The sequence below is a fragment of the Dipteris shenzhenensis genome, chromosome 25 (assembly GCF_047967505.1).
Source record: "Dipteris shenzhenensis isolate YYH24624 ecotype China chromosome 25, Dip_SZ_1.0, whole genome shotgun sequence".
In the NCBI taxonomy this organism is placed as follows: domain Eukaryota; kingdom Viridiplantae; phylum Streptophyta; class Polypodiopsida; order Gleicheniales; family Dipteridaceae; genus Dipteris; species Dipteris shenzhenensis.
The window spans coordinates 41,630,512-41,654,966 of record NC_141620.1 but is presented as its reverse complement, the minus strand read 5'-3'; the positions used below and the strand labels follow the sequence as shown (position 1 = coordinate 41,654,966).

Sequence of the window (24,455 nt, the reverse complement as noted above, 5' to 3'; positions counted from 1 at the left end):
ATCTCCCTTACCAAAATCCTGAGGCTCCTGCAATTAGTCCAGACAACCTTGTGCAGAATTAGCCATAACAAAGTGGACATTTTCTTTGGGATTCTTATGTCCCAGATCAGCTCAAATCTATTACCCCATTTTCTTTCATTATCATCATTGTTCCATGTGGCATTAAGTTTGGTCACAATCTCTTCAATGTCTTCAGAGGGAGTGGGGATAGGTAAGAGGGATGAACTACCTACCCAGCCAAACTCTCTAGAGAACTTTAGGACCTTGCCCCTTTCCAGGTGATGTCTCCCTCCCACAATTGTATTCTGATCATAATCAACTCTTAGTCTGCATTACTGAGTATGAATTCTCTTCTTATCTCAAGCCATGTCTTGCTTCCACTTGAAGTTGGTTTTGTCCCACACATCTCCCCAACATGATAACCCTTTCTTTGACAAATGCCATGCTTTCAAGAAGTCCTCATCACTTAACTGTTGTTTGGTGAAGAAGGCAGAAACCCGATCACTGAGCACTTCACCTCATGAATTCAATGTCAAGGACTAATTTGATCATTCAACAATGATGAATGCATGCAAAGCATTGGAGAATAGATTCAATGCCAACAACATGCCCACAATTATGATGCTTGACAATCAACCCAACAATTTATAGTTATAGATTACAACCAAAGATAGGTCCAACATACCTTGTATGACTTAAAGGCATTGCATATCAATTGGCATCAAGCAAACATGAAATAGAGAATGGAAGACTTGTTCAAATTGCATTATATGATTTAGGCAAAGATTATGAGCAATTTGGGATAGCCATGGTCACCAAAGATGATCCACTAGCTTTTGAAATTCTTATGCAAGATTTGACGAGAACAACTTCCATTATTGACTCAAAGAATTATGAATAGGCATTCTCTTCTAAAGGTAGGAGTTTCCCAAGAGGTAGAAGTAGAAATCATTATAACTTAGACATGAACAATCTTAAAATTACCAAGCACCATCATCTTTCTCACATTAACATCATGTTCCTTTGAATTAGAGGGGACTTGGAATGAGAAAGGTAGAGATGACTCTAGTAGTGGGGGCTATCAATCTGATCATGTAAAGAGAACCAGAAATTCAACTATTGTGGTACACTAAGTCACTAAGAACATGAATGCAGGAAAAATTACAAACGGAGGCTTCAACAAAATTAGAAATCAAACTAAGAATATAAGACAAATGCAAATGTTGATAATGAAGAAAATTATAACTAGCCTTAAGATAACAAAGTTCAACATCAAGTCCTTCTTTTTCAATACTTAAATGTAGTAAGTCCAAAGTGCTTGAAAAAGCACCTAGACAATGATGATAGTATTTGAAGGTTTGATTTCGAAGCAAGTAATCACATGTCTCATAAGGGAGAATGGTAATAGGAATACAAAAGAGAAATCCAACATGGGTGATAATACCCCTCATAAGATAGTAAGAATTGACAATATTCCTCTTCATGGTGTTGAAGGGGATGCACAAAGCATAGGAGATCATTACTTTATTTAAACTATGATAAAATCTCTTGTTAATTGGCTAGATGACAGAATGAGATGAAGTTAGTCTTCAAAAAGTTTGGTTGCATAAAATTGTACAATCTCATCATGGCGAAGATGCCTATCTAAACATGTTATAGCTGTAGAGGTTTGAACACCTCGATTTCAAAAGCTTGGCTTCACTTATTTAAACAAACATGGTTTGAGTCCTTCTATGTGTCTGATTCCCTAAGGGTGTATGTGAATCATGTTGGGAGAACAACACCGTCGACCTTTTCCCACTTCATGGTTTAGGAGCACTAGTGCACTCTAAATCATAACATGGAAAATTGGGGTTATGTGTCAACTTTACAATTAAACAAAGCCTTGTATTTTATCAACCTTTTTTATGATTATAACTCCTAAAAGACTTGGGATTATTTTATAAAATAGAAATAAGATGCTATCAATGCATTTGAAGAGTTCAAAGCTTTGCTAGAAGAGAAAGCATGAAAGCACATCAAGATCCTCCGATATGCCAATAAAGAAGAGTACGAATCAGAAGAGTTCAATCAATTTGTAGACAACATGACATAAAAAGGACATTGTATATATGTAGCTATACTTCTTAATAGAATGACACAGAACCTACAAGATCTTTCTTTCCATGATTCTAGGTGACCTCCTTGACCTTTTACCAAGTCGTGCACTTTTTAGCATGCTTTAACAGATTGTAGGTTTTTTTTCATAGAGTTTCTTTGAGGTTGTAGAGTGGCCATGTTGAGAATGAGCTCGGGAGATGGTTGCTGACTCCTTATGTTCCTCAGAATGAGCTAGGCTAGAGGGGTAAGGGTGTTCATTTATATGATTGTGAAGTGGTGTAAGGATGTTCATTTATTTGATTGCTTGATGGAGATTTAGTGTCCACCATCTAATTTGTATGTGTATATATCCATGAATTTGACGATGACAAGCACAATATTTAAAGACAAAAATCCCATGTTGGATTTTGCAAGCAATAGGCTTTGATCACCCAACCACCATGTCACTTTTTGTTAATAGAAAGTGACCTAGTGCAACCAAATCAAATTTTAGGACCAATTGCTTACCTACCAAACAAAGCTAAACGAAATATAACTATTAAAACTCTTAAAAAAAACAACTTATCTCCACATGCCAACTACTCTTACCTTAAAAGTATTGAGTGCTACCTTCAAACTATTGTATGCTACCTTTAACTATTGAGTGCTACTTTCAACTACTATTGTGTGTGACCTTCTTCACTTTTTTTGTTTTGTTTTGGGGGTAGGCATTTTTGTGTGTGGTACTTCCATCCACCAGATTTCTCATGGAGAACTCTTTCCGCCCACCTTTTGTATTCGGTGCCACCTCAAGTGTGGATCCCCATTAGTCAAACCTTTAAGGGGCAAAGAAGATACTAGGGCCTTGATGGTTCGGGCATGCGGGACTTTCCTCGAGCCCCCTGGATCTTAGCTCATCATCGCGCTAAAACTCCATTAACTAGCGGGTGCTGAACTTAGGAAGTGATGCATACCCATACCTTTTCAGTGTCTCTTCAAGAGGCAGGGATGGGCCTTTGCCACTTGAGAATGGCTTCTAAGGGCAAGTACACAATGTGTGAGAGTGCCCGCCTAAAGCAGAAAAGGGGTGGATGATGCGTGTTTACACATCAAGCGGGCCCTTTGTTAGCATGAATGAGGGAGTGGGCGGTAGGGATCTTGGCTACTCACACTCATGGACGCCCCCCTTTTAGAGGATCCCATAGCCACATCAACTTGTGCCCCTTCTCTTGCATGGGCAATGCTCTCGCGTGTGCGGGCTGTGTAAACACTCTGACTTGAGCAAGATTCACTCACGTCTGGACGCGTGGGCTGGGAAATGGTGTCCGGGTGTCGATGTATTTCACATATGGCTGGACATTGTAGCACCTTTGATTGGGTCAACATGAGATGGTGGGGCCCTCAAACTTTCACTTTGTCGGGTTGTGGAGAGCAGCGAGGGTGGACTCGCGAGGCCGGGCGAAAACAAATACAAAGGAGATGAAGGTGATGCCATTATGTTGTCCAGGTGATGTCATCCGGGGGTGGCCTTCACCCTAACCGGCGTTAGAAAAATGTGTGGAGAGTTAAAGCTGCAGTAGAGGGAAAGGTGAGAGGAGAGGCTCGAAAGTTTTGAATAGATTCTTAAAACTATGGGGGGAGAGGCCTAGTATATAAGGAGCGTTACAATTGCCAGTCTCTTCTTCTTCTTCTTTATCATCAGTAGGAGCAGCAAAAAACATCGTGAGGAGGAAGCCCTGCCCTTCCACCTCCATCTCCATCTCCATCTCCATCTCCATCGCCATCGACTTCGACTTCTCCTCCTCCTCCATCTCCATCGCCATGCCCTCCTCGCCTCCTTGACGCCTCCACATCCATGGATTACCACTCCAGCGGTACTTTTTCTTTCTCCCTTTCCTTCCAATTTCGCTTCTCGCATCGTAGATTTTCATCGCTCCTTCCTTCGCCTCGAGCAACCACCGCTGCACATACTGTCTTCCCTCTTGCTGGCGGCGCTTCCTTCGAGCTCTTTTGGAGCTACGATTACCCGAAATCGCATGCAAAGCTTGCTTAGGTTTTCGGTGGCGCTGACGGCCCGAAAGTAGCTCCGATCCTTTTCTAAATTCTCCACAGGTTCTTTTCTCTCTGGCCACATAATTAATGGTGAAGTACCCAAGCTACAGGAAACTGATCAACCATGGACACAAACGGAAATGCATAACATCGACGCAATCATGTTCCCTGTACCAAATGCCATGAACAGGCTCCATAAGTAGAAGCCGCACCATGTAGGCTCGGCAGCAGTAGCCGTATATACGGTGGAAATCCCAGTGTATAATCTTGCTCCTCGCCCTCGAACAGTGCGTCGGACTGACGGGGTATGGTATGTTTACGGCTAGCGGCAAGGCTCTGGAGTTTTGAGTTTAAATGAGTTGAGGTTAACTCCTACGGGGGGAAGCCCCTCCCTGCCTCAAGGGATCTCAGGGCGCTGCACGTATTGTTACGTCTTTCTTCCCAGTTGTCCTAGGAATGGTATGAGACGAATATCCAGGTGCTCCGTTGTTTTGGAGAGCGTTTGCCCACACATTTGCACAACTTCACTGCTCAAAGATGAAACGTGTTGACCGAACTTCAAGGAAAATAATACTGCTAGCTCACGGGACGAGCATTACAGCTTGTCTTGATTATATCCGATTATATGAGGAGTCATCGCTATTCCTTAGTAAAATGTGCTCGTTAACAATGCAAAGAGATGCCCTGCAAGGAAGAGGCCACTCCCTATGGGTTGTTAGAAGTTACTTATCCACCTATGAGTCCCCAAATGTGGAGGACAAGGGGTTAGTTGATTTTAGGGAGTTAGGGTTACCTGTTCCAGAGGTTTTCACAGCTAGTGGTACTGTTTTGGAGTACTTGGCTGCAAGGAGCATACACCTAGGAACTGCCGGGATGGTACAACACAGGTTTGCGGGGCAGAAGGCCTTCACAAGAGTCTGGAAGGTGGATTGGAATCACCTTTGTCCTTTGCCACAAATGCCTCGTCATTGTTGTTCTCGTAGAGCTTCTCCCTAGCATCAACAAGGGGCCTAGCTCCTCGAACGTCAAAGGCCTAGTCCTCTCTCCTGTTGTCATGACAGTCGTGAGCTTTTGACTCCTCGGAAGCATCCCAAGCACCAGTAGTGCAAGTTGGTTGAGGCCACTTTCTGAGCAACTAAAGCTAGCTGATCTGTCACCACCTTCACCTTCATGAGATGGTCATGTACTTGATTCCCTTCCGCCATGTTCACGTCGAATAACTTGTGTTGGAGAGATAGGATCTCGGATGTGTTGTGCGTCTTGTACAAGTCCTTTAGAGCCGTCCATGCCTCAACTGACGTATTGGAAGTATCCTTGATATCCATGGGCATCAGATCCTTCCTTGCCACCAAATGACTACAGATCTTCACCTTTTAGATGGGATAGTTTGTCCCATCAAGCTTCCTTGCTTCTCTGAAACGGAGGAGTGGTTGTGGAAGCAGCGACCAAAGGAATGGAAACAGCACAGGCAGTAGGCATAGCTTCTGAAATTATAGATTAATGTAACGAAACTTGCTATAGCAACCAAATAGGCTCAACACACACCTTGCTTTGAATTGAGGTTGCCTTCGAACTTGGCTGCAGACTGAGCTCGTGGAGCTGCCCACCTAGGCTGGCTTTTGGACAGCAAGGTGGAAAGGATTTGGATGAAGAGTCTACCTATGCTCGAGGTGGAGCACGCGGACTCATTGTTCTAGAGATATCTGGCAGATAGTAGAAGTACCTTGTGGTAAGATCAAAGGACCACGCTCTGGTGGGATTTTGGATCTATCTCTTGTGTAGTGTGTTTATAGCTTTGGACGTAAATATATTCTTTTGGTGGTTTCTATATCTGGCTGGATCATTGTCTATTTATTAGTCTGCACATCTATTTGAAGCACATAAGTTAAGAAGTTTGTGATTCCACCCCACCACACACACTGTGTGAGCTCCTGGGCTATTCTATTAGTCTTCCGCTGTGCGTACCCTCAGTTGGTTGATTTCTAACACCTTTGATGTGGGTGTGTCTAGAGCTGGAAACCGTGCTCTGATACCATGTTGGAACTGAAGAAAAGAATCTCTCTATCCTCACAACCTATGCGGGATAGGAACAGCTCCGTCTCACACTCAATGATGCAGACCACACATGAAAACCTCACTCAAAACATGGAGCATAGACAGCATATACAAGAGAGAGAATGAGATAGGACTTAGATGTATTCTTCCACCAAATAGTGGCCAAATAATGAGTACAGGATAACCAGCAAGGGGCTGGGCAAACTGAGACTCTTTGTAGGCTTACTCCTGCTCTGCGCTGCCTCTTAGGCTTCAGTGCCTGATGAAGAATGAGGGGAACAAGGGTCCCCTTTTATAGGGGGCTGGAAGGCCTTGGAAGTGGCCAACCTTCTGGTCGGTTCACAGATTGGCAGGGTGACTTGCCAGTCGTCCTTTTTCTGCCCCAACCAACCCCCCCTGTGCAGCCTATATGTGCTGCTGTCCTGCAGCCCAAAACAGTCCCCATTATCCCTCCCCCTCACAGTCATATGCCCCCCCATGTCCTCATCATATGGGGCTCACAGGTGGGGGACAGTGACTTCCAACTGCCTCTAGGGCGCCGACCAAACAGCCCCACATGGGCCGACCAGGCAGCCTACGTGGCTGACCAGCAGGTCTGGTCCACCTCTGCCTATAAACAGGCTGTTGGCCTGATAACCCGACCTGGCCTATTCAGTGCACAGCAGAGAGGCTGCCATCGCAGCATACAAACAGGCCACAGGGAGGCCATGGACAGCTGCACATATGACCACCACTCCTCCTAGAACCACTCGCAGACAAGCATCTCCAGGGCAGCCTACCAACATGCCCATCGGGCCCCGTGCTTTGGTCTGAACTGTGCCTACTTGGCCTGCAGTGACAACACCCAGGTGGGGCCTCTGTAAGGGCAGATTTGCCCTCTACCCTAGTCTATCCTCACCAGGGGCGGGCACACCCACAGCCAAGGCCCTTACTCTCTACTCTAACCATGGTACATCAGGAGATGCTCAACTCTAACAACCCCACTCAGCTCTTGGATGTAACATCATCTCTAGGGAGCTGGGTGTGCCGCTGGAACAATTGAAGGAATCCATTGTGTGAAGCTTCGTCGCTGAAGACCGACACAAGTACTGTTGAAGAACCCCCCTCTTGGCACAAACAGTTTCAGCATGATCACTGCAAACTTGGTACTACTGCTCTTAGGCCACAGGTGCTAGGCAACCTCCTCCGGTCCAGTACTGTACTGGTAGTCCAACTGATACCACCAAAGATGCAAGGTCTGCTTTCTTGCATGGGCACTGTATCACAGAGCTATATATCCTCCTCTGAAGCCCCTCCTCAGGTTCAAATTGGTACACTGACCTTAGATCGATGAACCTCTGTGCTTCAGAAACAATGGGCTTCCAACTACTCACAAGGATCAAACTGCGGTGTTTGGATTGCCACACTGGCAATCATCTGATTTATCCGGATCTCTAGCAGCTCAATAGACAATAATAGCTGCAAGAGAACACCAGGAAACCCCCTCTAGGTCTGCCAGATCATGAGGTCCAAACAAATATAAACTGGTATACATACTGCCACCTGAGTTAATAGGAACAACTTCTCGTCACTTGAGGTTCTGCGGAGTTTTGATAAATTCAAAGGTCTCAATTTTGATGAGACCTTTGCTCCTAAGCTCGGATGGTGACTATTCGGATAGTGATAGAGCCTTGGGCTGCACATCATGGGTGGTTGGAACACACAATCTGCATTTTTGAACGGGAACTTGGAGGAGGAGGTATATGTGGATCAGCCTCAAGGTTTTTAAGTTCTAGGTTCCGCTTCTCAAGTTTGCAGATGAAAGAAGGCTCTCTACGGGTTGAGACAGGTCTCTAGAGTGTAATCGGGTTGAGTGAAGTCCATGGGATGCTTACCTGTGTCTCTTCTTAGAGGGGGAGAAGGCTGATGGTAATCTTGTATGTGGATGACTTTATACTTACAGGCGGTCACAATTAGAAGATCTTGTATGTCAGACAGCTTTTGATGAAGGAGATGGATCTAGGTCTTGTTTATTACCTCCTTGGGATAGAACTTGAGCAGAAAGAATGGAGCAGCTTCATCTATTAGGAGAAGTATTGCTATGAGATATTGAAGTGGTTCGAGATGGAGGCTGTGATGCCAATTGAAGCTGGGTTGAAGCTGAGTGCTCAGGATACATCTCAGCATCATAGATGACAGCAGGTAGCTGAGGTTGGTAGTTAGTTTGGTCTATCTGACCAATACTGTGCTCTGCCAGTTTTCTTCGGAACTCGAGGAGAATCACTGGAAGGTAGTGCTGGCACGTATTCTATCACATATAGCACAGGTTTCCAGCTGGGTGGTTTTTCTGACTGAGATTGGGCACCTGAGTTGGATGCTCGGCGTTTGACGTCAGGCTATTTCTTCATTCGCTTCAAGGGTTAGTTCATGGCTAAGCAAGAAGCAGCGGACAGTTGCCTTTTCTTCTACAGAGGCGGAATACAATGGTGCTTGTATTGCAGCATGTGAGATGTCATGGTTGAGATGGATATGGACGTGCTTCAGGAGGATGCAACGATGATCATGTGTGATAGTCAGAGTTGCATTGACATTGCAAAGAACCCCGTTTGCATGGAACAAAGCATATCGAGGTCCATTACCACTTGTTCGAGAGCTTATAATTGACAAGATTGTGGAGCTGATATATTATCCAACGACTGACAATGTTTTGGATTTTTTCTTGAAACCACTCCCAAGATTGATGGATGGGGATTGGCGGCTGGCCCACATTTGTGTCATTGAGAGGACCCATCCGTGAGCCTCCAAATGAGGAAGACAATGAGTCAGTCAACAGTGGGGGGGTTAGTTGTTATGGTTATGAGAGGCTTGCGCAGCTAGTGGTACTGTTTTGAAGCAGTAGCTGCAAGGAGGATACACACAGAAACTGCTGTGATGGTACAGCACACGTCTGTGGGGCAGAAGGCCTTCACAACAGTCTGGAGGATGGACTGCCAGGGCCTATTTATAGCCCTGGCAGTAGGCGCCTATACCTGCGATCTAACCCTGGTTGAATCAGGGTTTTCTGAGTCAGCTAGGGTGGCAGATCTCGTTGTCTTACATTAGTTTCAAGGTAGAAAGCAGCCAATATGTTCTTGATGTATTAGTGGACATGCGAATTTCACATTGTGAAGTTTTCGTCCATGTCGCAGCTTGCTTTATCTTAAGTGTTGTGTTGCCCTATTATCTATCTTTTCTAAGCATTCTTTGCTTAGAAATGCTAGTTTTGGAGAGACTGAAATGAAATGCTATAGCCTTTACAAGAGATTGTAGCTCGAATGAAGAGAATGCAACTACTTTTTGATTAGCCTTCTCCTTTAGCGCTAGCCTTTATTACGGCTGAGTCTGTCCTTCACCTTTGGAGCATTGACAGGAACTCATCATCAAGACCTTTGTATACATGGGTGCTCAGAGTGTGTGTGGATATGTATGTGTCAGAGAGTGTGTTTATACTATGGTCTACACCCACCATGGGCGCTGACGATGTCAGTGGGGATGTCATAGTAGCTAGTCGTTGCTATGTGAGGGAGTCTATGGTTTTCAACCTTGTGACTGTCATGAGATTGAAACTGCACTATCTGTTGTGTCTTTAGACATGTTCTTGGATTCATCTCTCTCTCTCTCTCTCTCTCTCTATATATATATATATATATATATATATATACGAGTTTGCTGGCAGGAATACATCGTGTCTTCTTATTTTGTGGTAATGTGGCTTTTGGGCAGGAACAGACGACGATGTTCCACCTTCTGGACCTGGTCGTGCCTCTAGAGGGGGCAGAGTAAGAAGAGATGGAAGGGCTACTGGTGGAGCTCGTTATGGACAGTTGACAGCGAATCAACAGATGCGCAAGCTTGAACAAGATGCATATACAGCTGTTCTTCAGGCCTTCAAAGCACAGTCTGAACATATCACTTGGGTATAACTCTTTCTCATTCTTATGCAGAGTTTACATAGTGTTTTAAGTTGCAGCTGAGTATGCTTCCTACATAATTAAAACAGAAAAGGGGTAAAATGGACAAGTGAGAGTGTGACTAAGCTGTGGTTTGGGGGGGATCAGGGGTAGGGGTGTGGGGGTAATCATTGTAAGGGAGTGTGTGTTTGGGAAAGAGGGGGGGGGGGGGGGGGGGGGAAGCGGGGGTAAATGAGGCTTTACTGTATTAGTGCCTTGGCATGGATTTCGTGGCACCATTTTGAGGAGGGGTGTCCACCTTGAGTTTGAGTCACCTTGAAGTTTGTAACCATGCTACATAACTTTTGGCTTCCTAAATTAAGGTGAGGATATATGAGGGTTTTTGACGTGCATACGGCTCCTTGCTTTTATCAACAGCTCCCATCTTTTGTTCTTCTCTTCGGTCACGGTAGCTGTCCACTAACTTGTTTGTTACCCTAGAGACTTGAAGACAGGCTTCTTTAGGTCTTTGAACCTTATTAAGACTTTCATGGCTTATGAATAGCCTCTCCCAAACTATACCACACAATATAGCTCTACTTTAAGCAACTGAGGTCTATTGTTGACCTTTCTGTACTGTTTTGCGGCCAACTATCCTCACAAGAGTTAGAAGCTCTCTCTTCTTCCCCCTCATCAACAAGCTCTCCCTATGCTCAACATGTGCTCTGATACCATGTTAGGAAAAGGAGGAGGTGAGAGGACCTATAGACCAAGAAGATGGACGAGACAACTACCCTAAGAAATGTACAACTACCATTAAGCAACTGAGGTCTTCTGTGACCTTTCTTTACTGCTTTGCAGCCAACTACCCTTATAAGAGACGAGTTAAAAGCTCTCTAAGTCTCCAATACAGCTCTCCCCATCAGCAAGCTCTCCATATGCTTGACATTTGCTCTGATACCATGTTAGGAAAAGGAGGAGATGAGAGGACCTATAGTGCAAGCAGATGGACGAGACAACCACCCCACAAAAGTACAACTACTATTAAGATGAAGCAGTATATCCAATTGTACATGTGGAAGGGTTGATCTCCTTATCCTCTCAATACCACTCTACCCACACATGAACCTATGCAGCTAATTACATAGCACGATAATATTGACTATTCTAACAGCATCCATACTTGGCTGCATGAAAACATCTTCAGCTAGCAATGGTCTATTTTCACTAGAGAGTCAATGCCAAAGAAACTCTTGTCATATCCTGAGTATCTTGACTATTTGTCAAAAGGCTTCTGGCTATCAAAATCAATACTCTACCTTCTTGCATCAAGCTTGTTCCTGTAACTGTGTTGAAAGTGTTGGCAAAGGACTCAAATAAAACATTTTGGTCAACAACAGCCCTTATGTCATGTGCACGGATTGGTATCTGACATGTACTGGGTACACGAGACTAGCTCAGGTAGACTGGGGAGGCTTAGAGTTAGGCAGGCTTGATTCTTAGGTTGAGTGGCAAGGGTACGAACCAGTTAGAGGTCTTCGCTATTTTTGGCACTTGGGCCCGAGTCTATATAAGGGGCCCAGAGGTTCAGTTCTCAGAGAGCAGATGGGAGCAAGTTTCGTTCCCAGGTGCTAGGTCTGATCCTGGACTGAGTCGCGGACGCGCGTCTGCATCATAGCGTAGTCCAAGGCCTAACAGCAGATCCCAGGCTTCACAGCGCCACCTGGTGGTATGGGACACCAGGTTGGTTAGGATCTGGTTGGGAGTTCGTGCCAGTAGCTCAGCTCGTGGCTCGAAGGGGACATCTCCTGATTCGGGATCACATCTCGTAGATGTCATGGTTGGGTGGTGAGCAGCCTGCTCAGTGTTCTCACGTTGTGTGTGTTCTTGTGTTTGCTTGCAGATCAGAGGTTTCAGGAGTGCTGGGATGTGTAAGTTGGTATCAGAGCCAACTTCTGAGGTAGGAACTTCTGTTCCAAGAATTTTGGACGATTTGTTCCTCCAATTATGCCCTAATTTCGAAATTCATGTTTATTACCCTGCACGTGCTTTATTGGTTCAAGGCTAAGGGTGGCGGATAGATGGTGGAAAGAAGGAAGGAGAGACAGAGAGAAAAGGTAAATTCACAAGAAGCAAGGTGGAGTGGAAGAGATGCCATGAGAAAGGTAGTCTGTAAGGGGAAGAGCTTGGGAGCAGTTCGTTAGTTGTAGGAGCGTGTTTCAGAATAAAAGCAGAGAGCAAGGACGTGATGGACGGCCGCGGGCAACTTTCAGGATGAGAGTTAGGGAGTGGGTATTGATGGCTGGAGTGAGGATGAAGGTGTGCAGCAGATGACAGTCTCGAGGGACTGGTTGGGTTGCGAATCAGGCAGGGGAAAGCTGCACCCAAATTAGGCTTGGAAAGCTAAAAAAATCAAAAGTCCTACCAAAAGTAGGGGACTGTTTTTTTTGGCGTGCCAGAGCTGCGTCCAAATTAGGCTTGGACAGCTTAAAAAAGCAAAAGCCCTACCAAAAGTAGGGGTCTGTTTTATTTTTGGCCTGCAGGCTGCTATAAGCCTGCAATGAGGCGCTCTTTGCTCAGGCTGCCATCTCGCATGCTCTACTTCGCAGTTCATGAGTGCGCATAGCCAACCCTCCACCTGCCCTCACCTAGTACCACCCGTTAGCTCAGGCTGCTATCTCGCACTTCTGAGTTCGGAACAGCCCTTCTCTCCTACCCTTCCAGTTCACTACCTTGTTGCTCCTCTGCTTTAACACTCTCCCCTCTAACGAAATCTCCAGACAGATCGTTATTTACTGCCTGCTGTGGGATTCTGTTTTCTCTGCTGCCCCCTCCTTTCCTCACGACTCTCTCCTTTCCCTTTGGCCTTCCGAGCTCCTTCGCTCCACATCCTTTATGGCTGATTTTGTAGACCTTGAGCTTGCGATGGGAGACCAGGATATGAACTACCATGCGGAGGATGACCAGGGTCTCTACGATGATCTGATTACGAAGAAAGCCTTCAGTGAATTCACCATTGCTCTTGATGGAAAGTTTGAGCAAGTTAACACGAATCAAACGGGGTTGACGCAGCAACTCCAAGGGATTCAAACTACACTCACACTTTTGACTAGCACTGTTCAGGCGCTCATGCATGTGGATGCCATGGCTTCAGTGTTAGGTCCGAACATCACTCCAAATCCTTTTCCTGGAGATCAAAAGTTTTTTACCAAGGAGGTTGTGGACACTTGGTTGCACAAGTGGCAAGTACACTTCCAGTTTCACTCTTATCCAGATGACAAGAAAATACAGCTTGCAGTCGGGTTTATGTCAGGAAAGGCTTTATTGTGGTGAAACTCACTCCAACCCAACCCTGCGACATGGATAGATTTCGAAGGGGTCTTCAGGAAAGAGTTTCTGAAGGAGGAAGATACGATATCGTAGGCAAGCTCAAAGCTCTCGATATGTCCAAGCTGAATTTGACTTTTGAGGTTTATCTTCAGAGGGTTCGGATTTGCAGACCAGAGCTACAAAGATGGACCGAGTGAACTTGTTAGGCTTCTTTGTGGATGGTTTGCTTGACTTCTACAAGTTACAGATCAAGAATAACAAGTGTACCACGTTGCAAGAGGCCATGAATTACGCGCGTATTTATGATGATACCATGGCCAGTGCAAAGGGAACCACAGTTGTCGACACGGGTGGGAAGAACAAGTGGAAGTTCTTCTAGCCTATCACTGGTATCGGGGAGTCGAAGTCTATAGACAACGCCTCCAAGAAACACTTGACTCAGGCGAAGAATGGTCGTGCCTGTTTCCTTCGTACCTTGAAGCTAAAGAAGGAAGGACGTTGCTTCTTCTGCGAGGAGCGGGCCACACTAAGAATGATTGTCCAAAGCGCAAGAACCAGAAGCAAGCGCCGAGATCGAAGCTCCAGGCAGGTCTGGGTACCAAAGCCAAGGGAGCTAATCAAGTTGCGATGACAGGTATTTTTGTAAATGTCATTACCTGCCCACTTTCTTGTAATTGCACTTTTAATACTTCGTTATTTGGTTCCCATGATCTTTTCCGAGTTTATGGAGAAGTTAGGGACCAAAGAGTTCACATTCTCTTTGACCCGGGCAGCTCTCACAACTTTGTTAATTACAAACTTGTGCAGAAGATGGGGCTGTCCATGATACCTAGCTAATAGGTTGAGCCCCAGGTACTAAGTCTATGCGATGATCTACTGCCCGTTCTGGTGGTAAACCTTCCGACAGTTGAGCAAGGAATACATCCATGAAATCATCTAACAACGTTCTCAATTCACGGTGTTCAAACACACTTAAATCATTCTTGTTATTAACAAAGACAACAAATGAAGAGAGCGGAATCAAAACACACTGATAGACATCATAATGAGAAGTGTTTAATATATTCCGAAGCTGCATCGCAGATACAATAGGTCCCTAAGAAGAGGAAATATTATCACACTGAATACAAAATTAGGTGTCCTTATCCAAAAAAGAAAGAGTATGTTCCTTCCATCCAATTGTGGGTTTTAAACCACTCTATTCCGATTAATAAGTCCACATGCTCCAAGTGCATGACATAGCACGTAAGAGCCGTTGTGTATTCTTGAATCCGGATAGAAAGGGCTTCAATCTTGCGATCCCAAAACTACTTCTCAGCTGGAAGCTGCACCTCATAGGCACCTTATAGGATGAGCCAGCTTGAGGAGGATGAGTTAGCTTCAGAGCTACATGATTATTTGAATATGGGCTATATTCGCCCAAGTAAATCACCTTGGGGAGCACCTGTCCTCTTAAGAAGAAGAAAGATTCTACATGGAGAATGTGTATAGATTATAAACGATTGAATAAAGTGACAATTAAGAATCGATACCCTCCACCTCGTTCCGATGATCTAATAGACCGTTTGGCCGGAGCGAAGTATTTCACTAAGATTGATTTGCGTACGGGTTATCACCAAATCCCTATCTATGTTAAACACATAGATAGAACCGCATTCCGAACTAGGTATGGCCAGTACGAGTTTCTTGTATTACGTTTTGGTTTGATCAATGCTCCTGCCACCTTCTAACAAATGATGAACTATTTGTTTCGAGATTTTCTGGGCAAATTCGTTGTAGTATTCTTAGATGACATCTTGGTATATAGCCGAACGCTAGAGGATCACATAGGACATCTCCGGATTGTCTTAGTTATTCTAAGATAGCATAAGCTCTATGCCAAGATGAGTAGATGTGACTTCTTTATGAAGGAGATCATTTACTTAGGACACAAGATTTCTTTTGAAGATATTAGCATTGATCTGGATCGTATCCAGAAGATTTTAGAATGGCCGATCCCTTAGACTATGAAACAACTTCATTCTTTCCTAGGATTTACGGTAGTTCTACGGAAGTCAGTGCGTGATTATTCACACATCACGGCACCCCTGACAAACATTTTAAAGGTCGTGGACGCAGGTCTACCCATCCGATCTCTTGGAATGATGCATTGAACAAGGCTTTTGAAACCTTGAAGTTTTCTATTAAGGAAGCACTCGTTCTTGCATTACCCGATCCTACCCGACCTTATGTTTTAGAGGCCGATGGGAGTGATTTTGCAATTGGGGCAGCTCTATTCCAAGAGGGCAGACCTGTAGCTTTTGAGAGTAAGAAGCTAGACGACACCCAATATCGTTGGCCCACACTAGAAAAAGAACTCTATGCAGTAGTGTATGCCTTGAAGGTTTGGAGACACTACTTATATGGTTCGAAGTTTCTTGTATTGACCGATCATCAGTCAATCAAGTATGTGTGTGATGGGTCTGAATTGAGGGGACGGAAAGCTAGAGAATTAATGCAAGATTTTATGTTATCGAAAGGGTTCGTTGAATAGTGTAGCGGATGCCTTAAGTCGAGTCAAGTTTGTAAATGCTATGTCATTTACGGAAATATCCTCAGACCTATTTCAATCCTTGAGAGGGCTTTGCGTAACTGATAGTCATTTCAGTTCTTATTGGCAGAGAGTCCAGGATGGGAGCTCCATGGTTGACCAGGACTTAGGGATTGTGCCCCCTACGGTACAGGCGGCGGGAGGTCAGTGGATGATTAGGAACGGCTTGCTGTTCCGGAATGGAAAAATTTGTGTGTCAGATGTTCTGGAACTTCGATCCAAGATTCTCTGGGAGTATCATGATGCTCCTAGTGCTGGACATCTGGGTATACATCGGACTCTGTCTCTTGTGAAGCATACCTTTTATTGGCCTAAGATGTGTCCATTTGTTGAAAACTATGCATGATGGAGTTTATGGTTTTCAACTTTGTGAGTGACTATCATGAGATTGAAACTGCACTATGTTGTGTTTTTAGAGGATGAGTTTGGGAATGTTCCTGGATTCATCTAGATATATGCTTCTGCTGTATTAGCGGACATGCAAATTTTACCTTGTGAAGTTTTCGTCCAAGTTACGGCATGCTGGTATTGTGATAATTCTATCTTAAATGGTGCGTTGCCCTATCAGCTAGATTTAGATTTAGATGCTCGTTGGGGAGAGACTAAAATGAAAATGTTTAGACTTCACAAGCAGTTGTAGCTTGAATGAAGAGATTTTGGACTACCTTTTGATTAGCCTTCTCCTTTAGTGCTAGCCTTCATCATGGCTGAGTCTGCCCTTCACCTCCGGAGTGCCGACAGAAACTCAGTATGAAGACTTTGTATAAATGGATGCTCAAGTATGTGTGGGTGTGTGGATTTGTATGTGTGAGAGCATATTTTTATACTATGGTCTACACCCACTGTTGGGTGCTGATGACGTCAGTGGGGATGTCATAGTAGCTAGTCCTTGCTATGCATGATGGAGTTTATGGTTTTCAACCTTGTGAGTGACTATCATGAGATTGAAACTGCACTATGTTGTGTTTTTAGAGGATGAGTTTGGGAATGTTCCTGGATTCATCTAGGTATATAGTAGGTTGTCGGGTTTGTCAGGTTACTAAGGCAGAACGCCTTAGAAGCGTGGGTTTATTACAGCCATTGCAAATTCGAGGTAATAAATGGGAAAGTATTTCCATGGATTTTATTACTGGTTTGCCTCGAACGCGCAAGGGTCATGACTCCATTTGGGTCATAGTTGACTGTCTGATAAAAATGGCTAGATTCTTACCTACTAGAACAACTATTTCAGCTGTTCAGCTGGCTCACGAGTTTGTGGACCATTTGTTTAAGCTGTGTGCTTTGCCCTCTGACATAGTCAGTGACAGGGACTCAAAGTTTACAAGTAAGCTCATGGGATTGAATAGCATATGAGGCATTAACTGTCAATCCTGCTTTCTTTTTCTACGAAGCAATGCGCTTGTTGCATTCTGAAATGTCATGTCCAGGCTTGCGACAATAGTCGCATCTTTTCTTCTTTGACTTATTTGCTGTATTTTAAGATGCATGGGAGGAATTGCAGCTGCTATGCGCAGATTTTGGCTTGCCCATAGGCTTGGAAGCCTTGCCTCTTCCTGTCTGCTATGAAGCAAATGCATGATCAGGAATAATGGCTTGTCTATTAGCTCTACTTTGATCTTCCTGCAAAAGCAAAGTAACTAGCTGATCAAAAGAATAGTGGTTTGGATTACCCATGGCCACTAATCGAAGGGTTGTAGCAAACCCTTGATATGTATTTGGCAGTCCATTCAATGTGGTACTAACAAGCTGTAAATTTGGCACCACCTCATCAATGTTGGCAAGCTGTTCCATGAGGTCCTTGACCTTTGTGAGGTATGCATCCATAGACTCACCTTCATTCATACTGACTTCCTGTAATTGCCTTCTCAAATATGCAACACGAGACCTGAAAACCCAAAAGCCTCAAGGCTATCACTGCAAAAGGCTGGCTGTCCAAAAATGACAGCAAATATCTGCAAATTTCCGACCCAAATCAAAGGGCAAACGCAGATCTGACCTGAATGTGACTGTAGCAGGCAATGTTCACTGCAAAAACAGCAAATTTGGCAAAAGCCCCAAATTTATTGAGGGCAAATAGGCCAAAAAAAGAGCAAATACAGAAAAGCCCAAAATTTTGCTGAAATTTTTGCAAATGTGACCCAATGTATGCAAAGCTGACTCAATGTACTGCAAAAGTGACTCAATGTCCTGCAATCTGACCCAATGCACTGCAAACAATAACAGATTGCAGACCAAATCCTAAAGCCCCAATGTTCTTGCAGGAATTTGGAACCAAAGAAGCGGAAATGAACTGAAAGCCCCCAAAAAATACCAATGTCCAGAATGTAACCTTGCACGTGCAACCACTTGTACAGGGACCTTGAAAGATGTACTAGCTGTACGGACAGCTCAAGTACATTGTACAATAACTGTATGGATCAAGTACAGATCAAGTGCACTAGATCAAGTGCACTGTACGATGTACAGTTGAAGTACGGAGTTGGTACAAGTACAATGGTACGTTGGTACGAAAATTGTACCGAACAGTACGTTCCTGGGCTAGTAAAATTTTATCATTTTTAGTTTTGTCAAGCTGTTGCTCCATAGTCTGAACTTTGAAAAGTATAATAGTATTAAATGGCAGCGGAAGATGCAAACAAACTGAAACTATAGAGCCATACAGAGAACACTAGAGATAACAAAATCTGCCACAACTGATCTGCTGTAAATCAGCCCTTAAACCAGGGCAGCAACTGAAATACAAGATATCTTGAATAAGATAAGAAAACAGGAGCTGCAGGAGAGGTTGAACTGAAGCAGAGAAAAAGGGGGACACAAGAAAGCTGAAGCCTGAGAGCACGGAGGCAGGAGAAGCCTGAAACGAAGAGGCAAGGGCCTGGAGTGAAGAGGCTGGAACCTTGGAACAAGGGAACTGTAGAGGCCTGGACTGAGGAGGCAAGAGCCCTGAAGAGGCAAGATCTGCTGCGGGAGTGTGGGCAGCCAACTGAGCAGCTGAGAGGGGGCTCTGAGGGAATGGTCAGGAGCAGGCTGTATGCTGGAGCCTTGAGGAGCTGCAAGAAGTGAGTGAATGAAGTGAAGGGAAGGAGTCCCTTTTATAGGGCAGGCCAAGGGGGGAGTCGGCCAGTTTGCCTGGACCGACCAGCCTGGTCGGTCAGGCCAACTGGGCCGACCAGCTGGTCGGCCAGCCTACCCCCTCTGGCCCCCTTTGCTGCGTGGGGGCTGGTCGGCCAGCCACTCCTGGAGATGTATATTCTCAACACCCCCTCTCAGCTCCAGGGTGTGGCACAAGACCCAGAGAGCTGGTATGACGTTGAAGAAGGGGAGGAGAAACAGATTTAGTAAATATGTCGGCGACGTTGTCGGAAGTGGTGCTGAATAGGAGCACAATGGTACCGTCAAGAACCTTCTCTCGCGTGTAGTGGTACTGAATTTCAATGTGTTTTGTCCGAGCATGGAAAACCGGATTGCGAGCAAGGGCAATACAGCTTTGATTGTCACAAAAAAGTGTGGTAGAAGTGGGTTGCTGAAAACCACAATCGAGAAGAAGGCGCCGAAGCCACACAGCCTCACAGGTGGCACTACACATAGTCCGATACTCAGCCTCGGTGGAAGATAGGGCGACCGTGGGTTGGCGTTTACTGGACCAGGAGATAGCCGCAGAGCCAAAGGAGAAAACATAGCCCGTGGTAGAGCGGCGAGAATCGGGGTCGTCAGCCCAGTCGGAGTCACTCCAACCTCGGAGAGTGAGCGGAGAAGGAGAGGAACCACCGGCAGCATAAAAGAGCCCGAAAGTAGAGGTCCCCTGAAGATAGCGGAGGAGACGTCGAGCAGCTTGCCAATGAGAAAGCGAAGGGGTTTGCATGAAGGTACTGAGGGTGCCGACAGAGAAGCCGAGATCCAGTCGAGTGTTAAGTAGCCAAAGAAGAGATCCAACAAGCTGGCGGTAGAGGGAGGCATCAGGATAAGCAGTGGACCCAGAAGCAGAGAGTTTAGCGTTGGGATCCATGGGAGAGGTGATGGGCCGACAGTCAGCCATGTGGAAAGTTTCGAGGAGCTCGTGAACATAGCGTTGCTGAGAGACAAAATACCCCCTCTTAGTCTGCCAAATCTCAAGACCCAAGAAAAAATGGAGAAGGCCCATATCCGTCATCTCAAATTCAGTTTGAAGAGCAACTTTAATGGCAAGGATATGATTGGTATGACTCCCGGTGAGGATTAAATCATCCACATAAAGAATGATGAAGGTATGAAGCTGTCCTTCATGAAAAAGATAAAAATTGGGATCAGCCAGAGAGCGAAGAAGTCCTTGGCGGCAGAAGAAGGTATCAATACGCTGATTCCAGGCCCGAGGAGCTTGCTTGAGACCGTAGAGAGCCTTGCGAAGGCGACAGACCATGAAAGGAGAACGAGAATTAATGAAGCCGGGTGGCTGATCCACATATACCTCTTCATGAAGATCACCATTCAAAAATGCAGATTTGACGTCCATTTGAAAGATGGGCCACTGATGGTGGGCTGCAAGAGCGAGGATCGTGCGGATGGTGCTCATCCGGGCGGTAGGTGCAAAGGTCTCCCCATAGTCGATGTCGGGTCGTTGGGCATAGCCTTTAGCCACCAGCCGAGCTTTATACTTGTCGACAGAACCATCAGAGGCGTATTTTGTTTTGAAAATCCACCGGACACCAATGATGGAACGATGTGAAGGACGAGGGACAAGGTCACAGGTGTGGTTCTGAAGAAGAGCATGAATTTCCGCTGCCTTTTAACATGGTATCAGAGCACCAGGTTACTCTCTGATCTGGGAACTTCTATATTGATGAAGTTGAAGAAGTTTGTCCTCGTCAGCAACTCTCCTTCCCACTGACTACAGAACTCTCTCCTCCCCTCCCTATATATATATTTTTTTGCTGCCTGTCGGCAGCCCTGTTCTAGACCTTGATTTTTTCCTCAGCCCCTTGTTGCTGTCCATTCCCTGGTTTCAGTTATGGCTGATGAAACAAAGGATTCTACTCCGGATCTTCGCGTATCCCCTATGTCGAGTTTCTTTCAAGAGTCTGACAAGCCTGTACGTATTCCCACTCTTCCTACATTTCCAGATACTCGGCAGTTAGATGGGACCAATTATTCTCTTTGGAAAATTCAGATGGCGTCTGTATTGGAATCTTATGATCTTGCTGAGTTTGTTGATCCCGGGATCCCTCGTCCGTCACCTGAGGAGGAGCCACATGCTTCTCTTATCTGGGATAAATTGAATGCTCGTGTACGCTCGTTCATCTTTCTCAATTGTCAACCAGGGGTTCTCAATCATATCAAGCATCTTACTTCTGCACGTGCTATTTGGGAATTTCTTGATGGCATGTATCTTCGCGTCACTCCCATGAAACGTATTTCCTTGGAAGTTCAGCTTCGTCGCCTCGATCCGACTACTTCCCCTTCCATACGGGACCACATCAACAAAATGCAGAGCATGCATCAGGACATCCTCCATGCAGGCAAGGCTATCTCCTCCGAAGATATGGCTATTACTCTCTTATCTCATGTTATTACTGACAGTCGATATGCAGCATTCTATTCTTCTCTTATTACCTCTGGCCGCCTCAGCACCATCACTTGGGAGGAACTTGTCCCCATGATGATGGATCAGGAGGAACAGTTCACTAAAACCTCTGATGGTTCTTCTGAGGCTCTTGTGGCCCATCGTCCCAAATCACGATCCAAGAATGCCCCGTCCTCTGCCAATAACTCATCTCCTTCAGATCCCTCCAGTGACCGTCCTGCTTCCAAAGGTAATTGCAATCACTGTGGCACTCCTGGCCATTATTGGCGCAATTGTCCCTACCGCAAACACAAACGAGCTGATGCACCTCTGGCCGCTGCGGCTGATGCTTCCCTTACCCCTACTCCTGCACTTGTTCACCTTGAGCTCTTGAATTCGGTCCCCCTTCCTGCAGCAGAGTCATTGGCTCTCCATAGCTCCGACGCTCGTGAATGGATTGTTGATAGTGGGGCCTCTCGGCATATGACCCCCTCCTCCTGACTGCTCCAGGATCTTACTCCTCATTCTGGTCGTGTCTGCATCGGCAATAAGCACTCTATTCCTGTTCATTTAGAGGGCTCTCTTGATATTATTCCTGATGGCAAAGGGGGTAAACGCTCTTCTCGTGTTCTTTATGTTCCGTCTCTCGGCTTTCATCTCCTTTCGGTTCATCAGATTTGTCAAAACAATATGAAAGTTGAGTTTGAAGCAGCCTCTGTCACCATCCGCGATCGTGCCACCGGACAGCCGGTTTGGACCGGCCATTCTACTAATGGTATCTACAAGCTTGTCGCCCTTCCCTTCCTTACAGGAACCTCTCTTGGCGACCTTTGGCATTATCGGTTTGGTCATTTACACATTGATGCTCTCCATCGTGCTTTCCGTGATCAGCTTGTCCTCGGCCTCCCTAACGTCGGCACTCGCCAAGGTCTCTGTCCCTCTTGCATATTGGGCAAAGAACATCGCGAGCCGTTCGCTCATCATGCCTCTCGCCGTGCCACTGTTCCGCTTGGTCTTGTTCACCTCGACCTATGTGGCCCTATGCAGATTATGTCCCTTGGGGGAGCCTTGTACTACATGCTCCTTGTTGATGATTTCAGTCGCTACTCTTGGATCTATTTTCTTTCCCACAAGGATCTGGCTTTCAGTCGTTTCCAGATCTGGCTAGCCATGGTGGAAAAAGAATCCAATCACTCCCTCAAAATTCTTCGTGCTGATAAAGGTGGTGAATTCACCTCTCTCGAGTTTGATCGGTTCTTGAGTAGTCATGGTGTCAAACGGGAATTTGCCAACACAGGTACCCCTTCTGATAATGGTGTGGTTGAACGTAAACATCGTACCGGTGTTGAAATGGCTCGGACCATGCTCACTCACAGTCAACTCCCTCAGTCTCTCTGGGCTGAGGCCATGATGACCGCCATCCATACTCTTAACCGCTCTCCGACATCAGCAGTCCCAGGCATGACCCCTTATCAGGCTTACTATGGATCTAAGCCCGATGTTTCCCACTTTCGGGTATTTGGCTGTGATGCTTATGTTCATATTCCTAAATCTGATCGTGGCAAGCTTGATCCTAAGTCCCACAAGCTCTTGTTCGTAGGCTACAACTCCGTCTCCACTGGCTATCGCCTCTATGATCCTTGCCGCCGCATTATCTCCGTGAGCAAGGATGTCCTTTTCGACGAGCAGGTCCTTCCGCCATCCTCCGACTCTCCTCCTGTTCTTGGAGATCCGTCCGATGCCCCGGAGCCCTCTCTCCCTCCACCTGCCTCGTCTCCCGGTACATCACCTCCTATTCTCTCTCCTCCGCCTCCTTCTCCGGCTTCACCCTCGTCTGCTCCTCCTTTGGAACCCCGCTCGGTACGTGTTCCGCGATGGCTCATTGATACTCTCCGCTCCTCCGGTCTTGAGGATCCCTACTCCGAACCACCCCTTGATGATGGGCCTCGTCGCTCTCATCGCCATCTCCCACCGTCCTCTTCTGATCCCCTTCATGTCAATTACGCCCTTATGTCTCGCATCCTCGCCACTCGTGAGCCCACTACCGTTCCTCAGGCTCTGGCCCAGCCTCATTGGAAACAGGCTATGGAAGCGGAAATTCATGCTCTTCTTCGGAACCACACCTGGGACCTTGTCCCTCGTCCTTCACATCGTTTCGTCATTGGTGTCCGGTGGATTTTCAAAACAAAATACGCCTCTGATGGTTCTGTCGACAAGCATAAAGCTCGACTGGTGGCTAAAGGCTATGCCCAACGACCCGGCATCGACTATGGGGAGACCTTTGCACCTACCGCCCGGATGAGCACCATCCGCACGATCCTCGCTCTTGCAGCCCACCATCAGTGGCCCATCTTTCAAATGGACGTCAAATCTGCATTTTTGAATGGTGATCTTCATGAAGAGGTATATGTGGATCAGCCACCCGGCTTCATTAATTCTCGTTCTCCTTTCATGGTCTGTCGCCTTCGCAAGGCTCTCTACGGTCTCAAGCAAGCTCCTCGGGCCTGGAATCAGCGTATTGATACCTTCTTCTGCCGCCAAGGACTTCTTCGCTCTCTGGCTGATCCCAATTTTTATCTTTTTCATGAAGGACAGCTTCATACCTTCATCATTCTTTATGTGGATGATTTAATCCTCACCGGGAGTCATACCAATCATATCCTTGCCATTAAAGTTGCTCTTCAAACTGAATTTGAGATGACGGATATGGGCCTTCTCCATTTTTTCTTGGGTCTTGAGATTTGGCAGACTAAGAGGGGGTATTTTGTCTCTCAGCAACGCTATGTTCACGAGCTCCTCGAAACTTTCCACATGGCTGACTGTCGGCCCATCACCTCTCCCATGGATCCCAACGCTAAACTCTCTGCTTCTGGGTCCACTGCTTATCCTGATGCCTCCCTCTACC

At 45.9% G+C, this 24,455-nt stretch overlaps 1 protein-coding gene across 2 annotated transcripts in view; it reads left to right on the top strand.

Annotated features, from left to right (window-relative positions):
• The first annotated feature begins 3,744 nt into the window (after positions 1–3,744).
• LOC147885896 (protein EMSY-LIKE 2-like) overlaps positions 3,745–24,455 on the top strand; it is a 60,459-nt gene continuing 39,748 nt past the window's right edge. The window contains exons 1-2 of one of the 2 annotated variants that reach the window (XM_087396756.1): positions 3,745–3,953; positions 9,934–10,121. In XM_087396756.1, the coding sequence (XP_087252882.1) occupies positions 3,935–3,953; positions 9,934–10,121 (207 nt within the window). In that variant the 5' untranslated portion in view covers positions 3,745–3,934. Of the gene's footprint in view, positions 3,954–9,927; positions 10,122–24,455 lie in introns of both variants that reach the window. The other variant, XM_087396755.1, reaches the window with a different exon arrangement.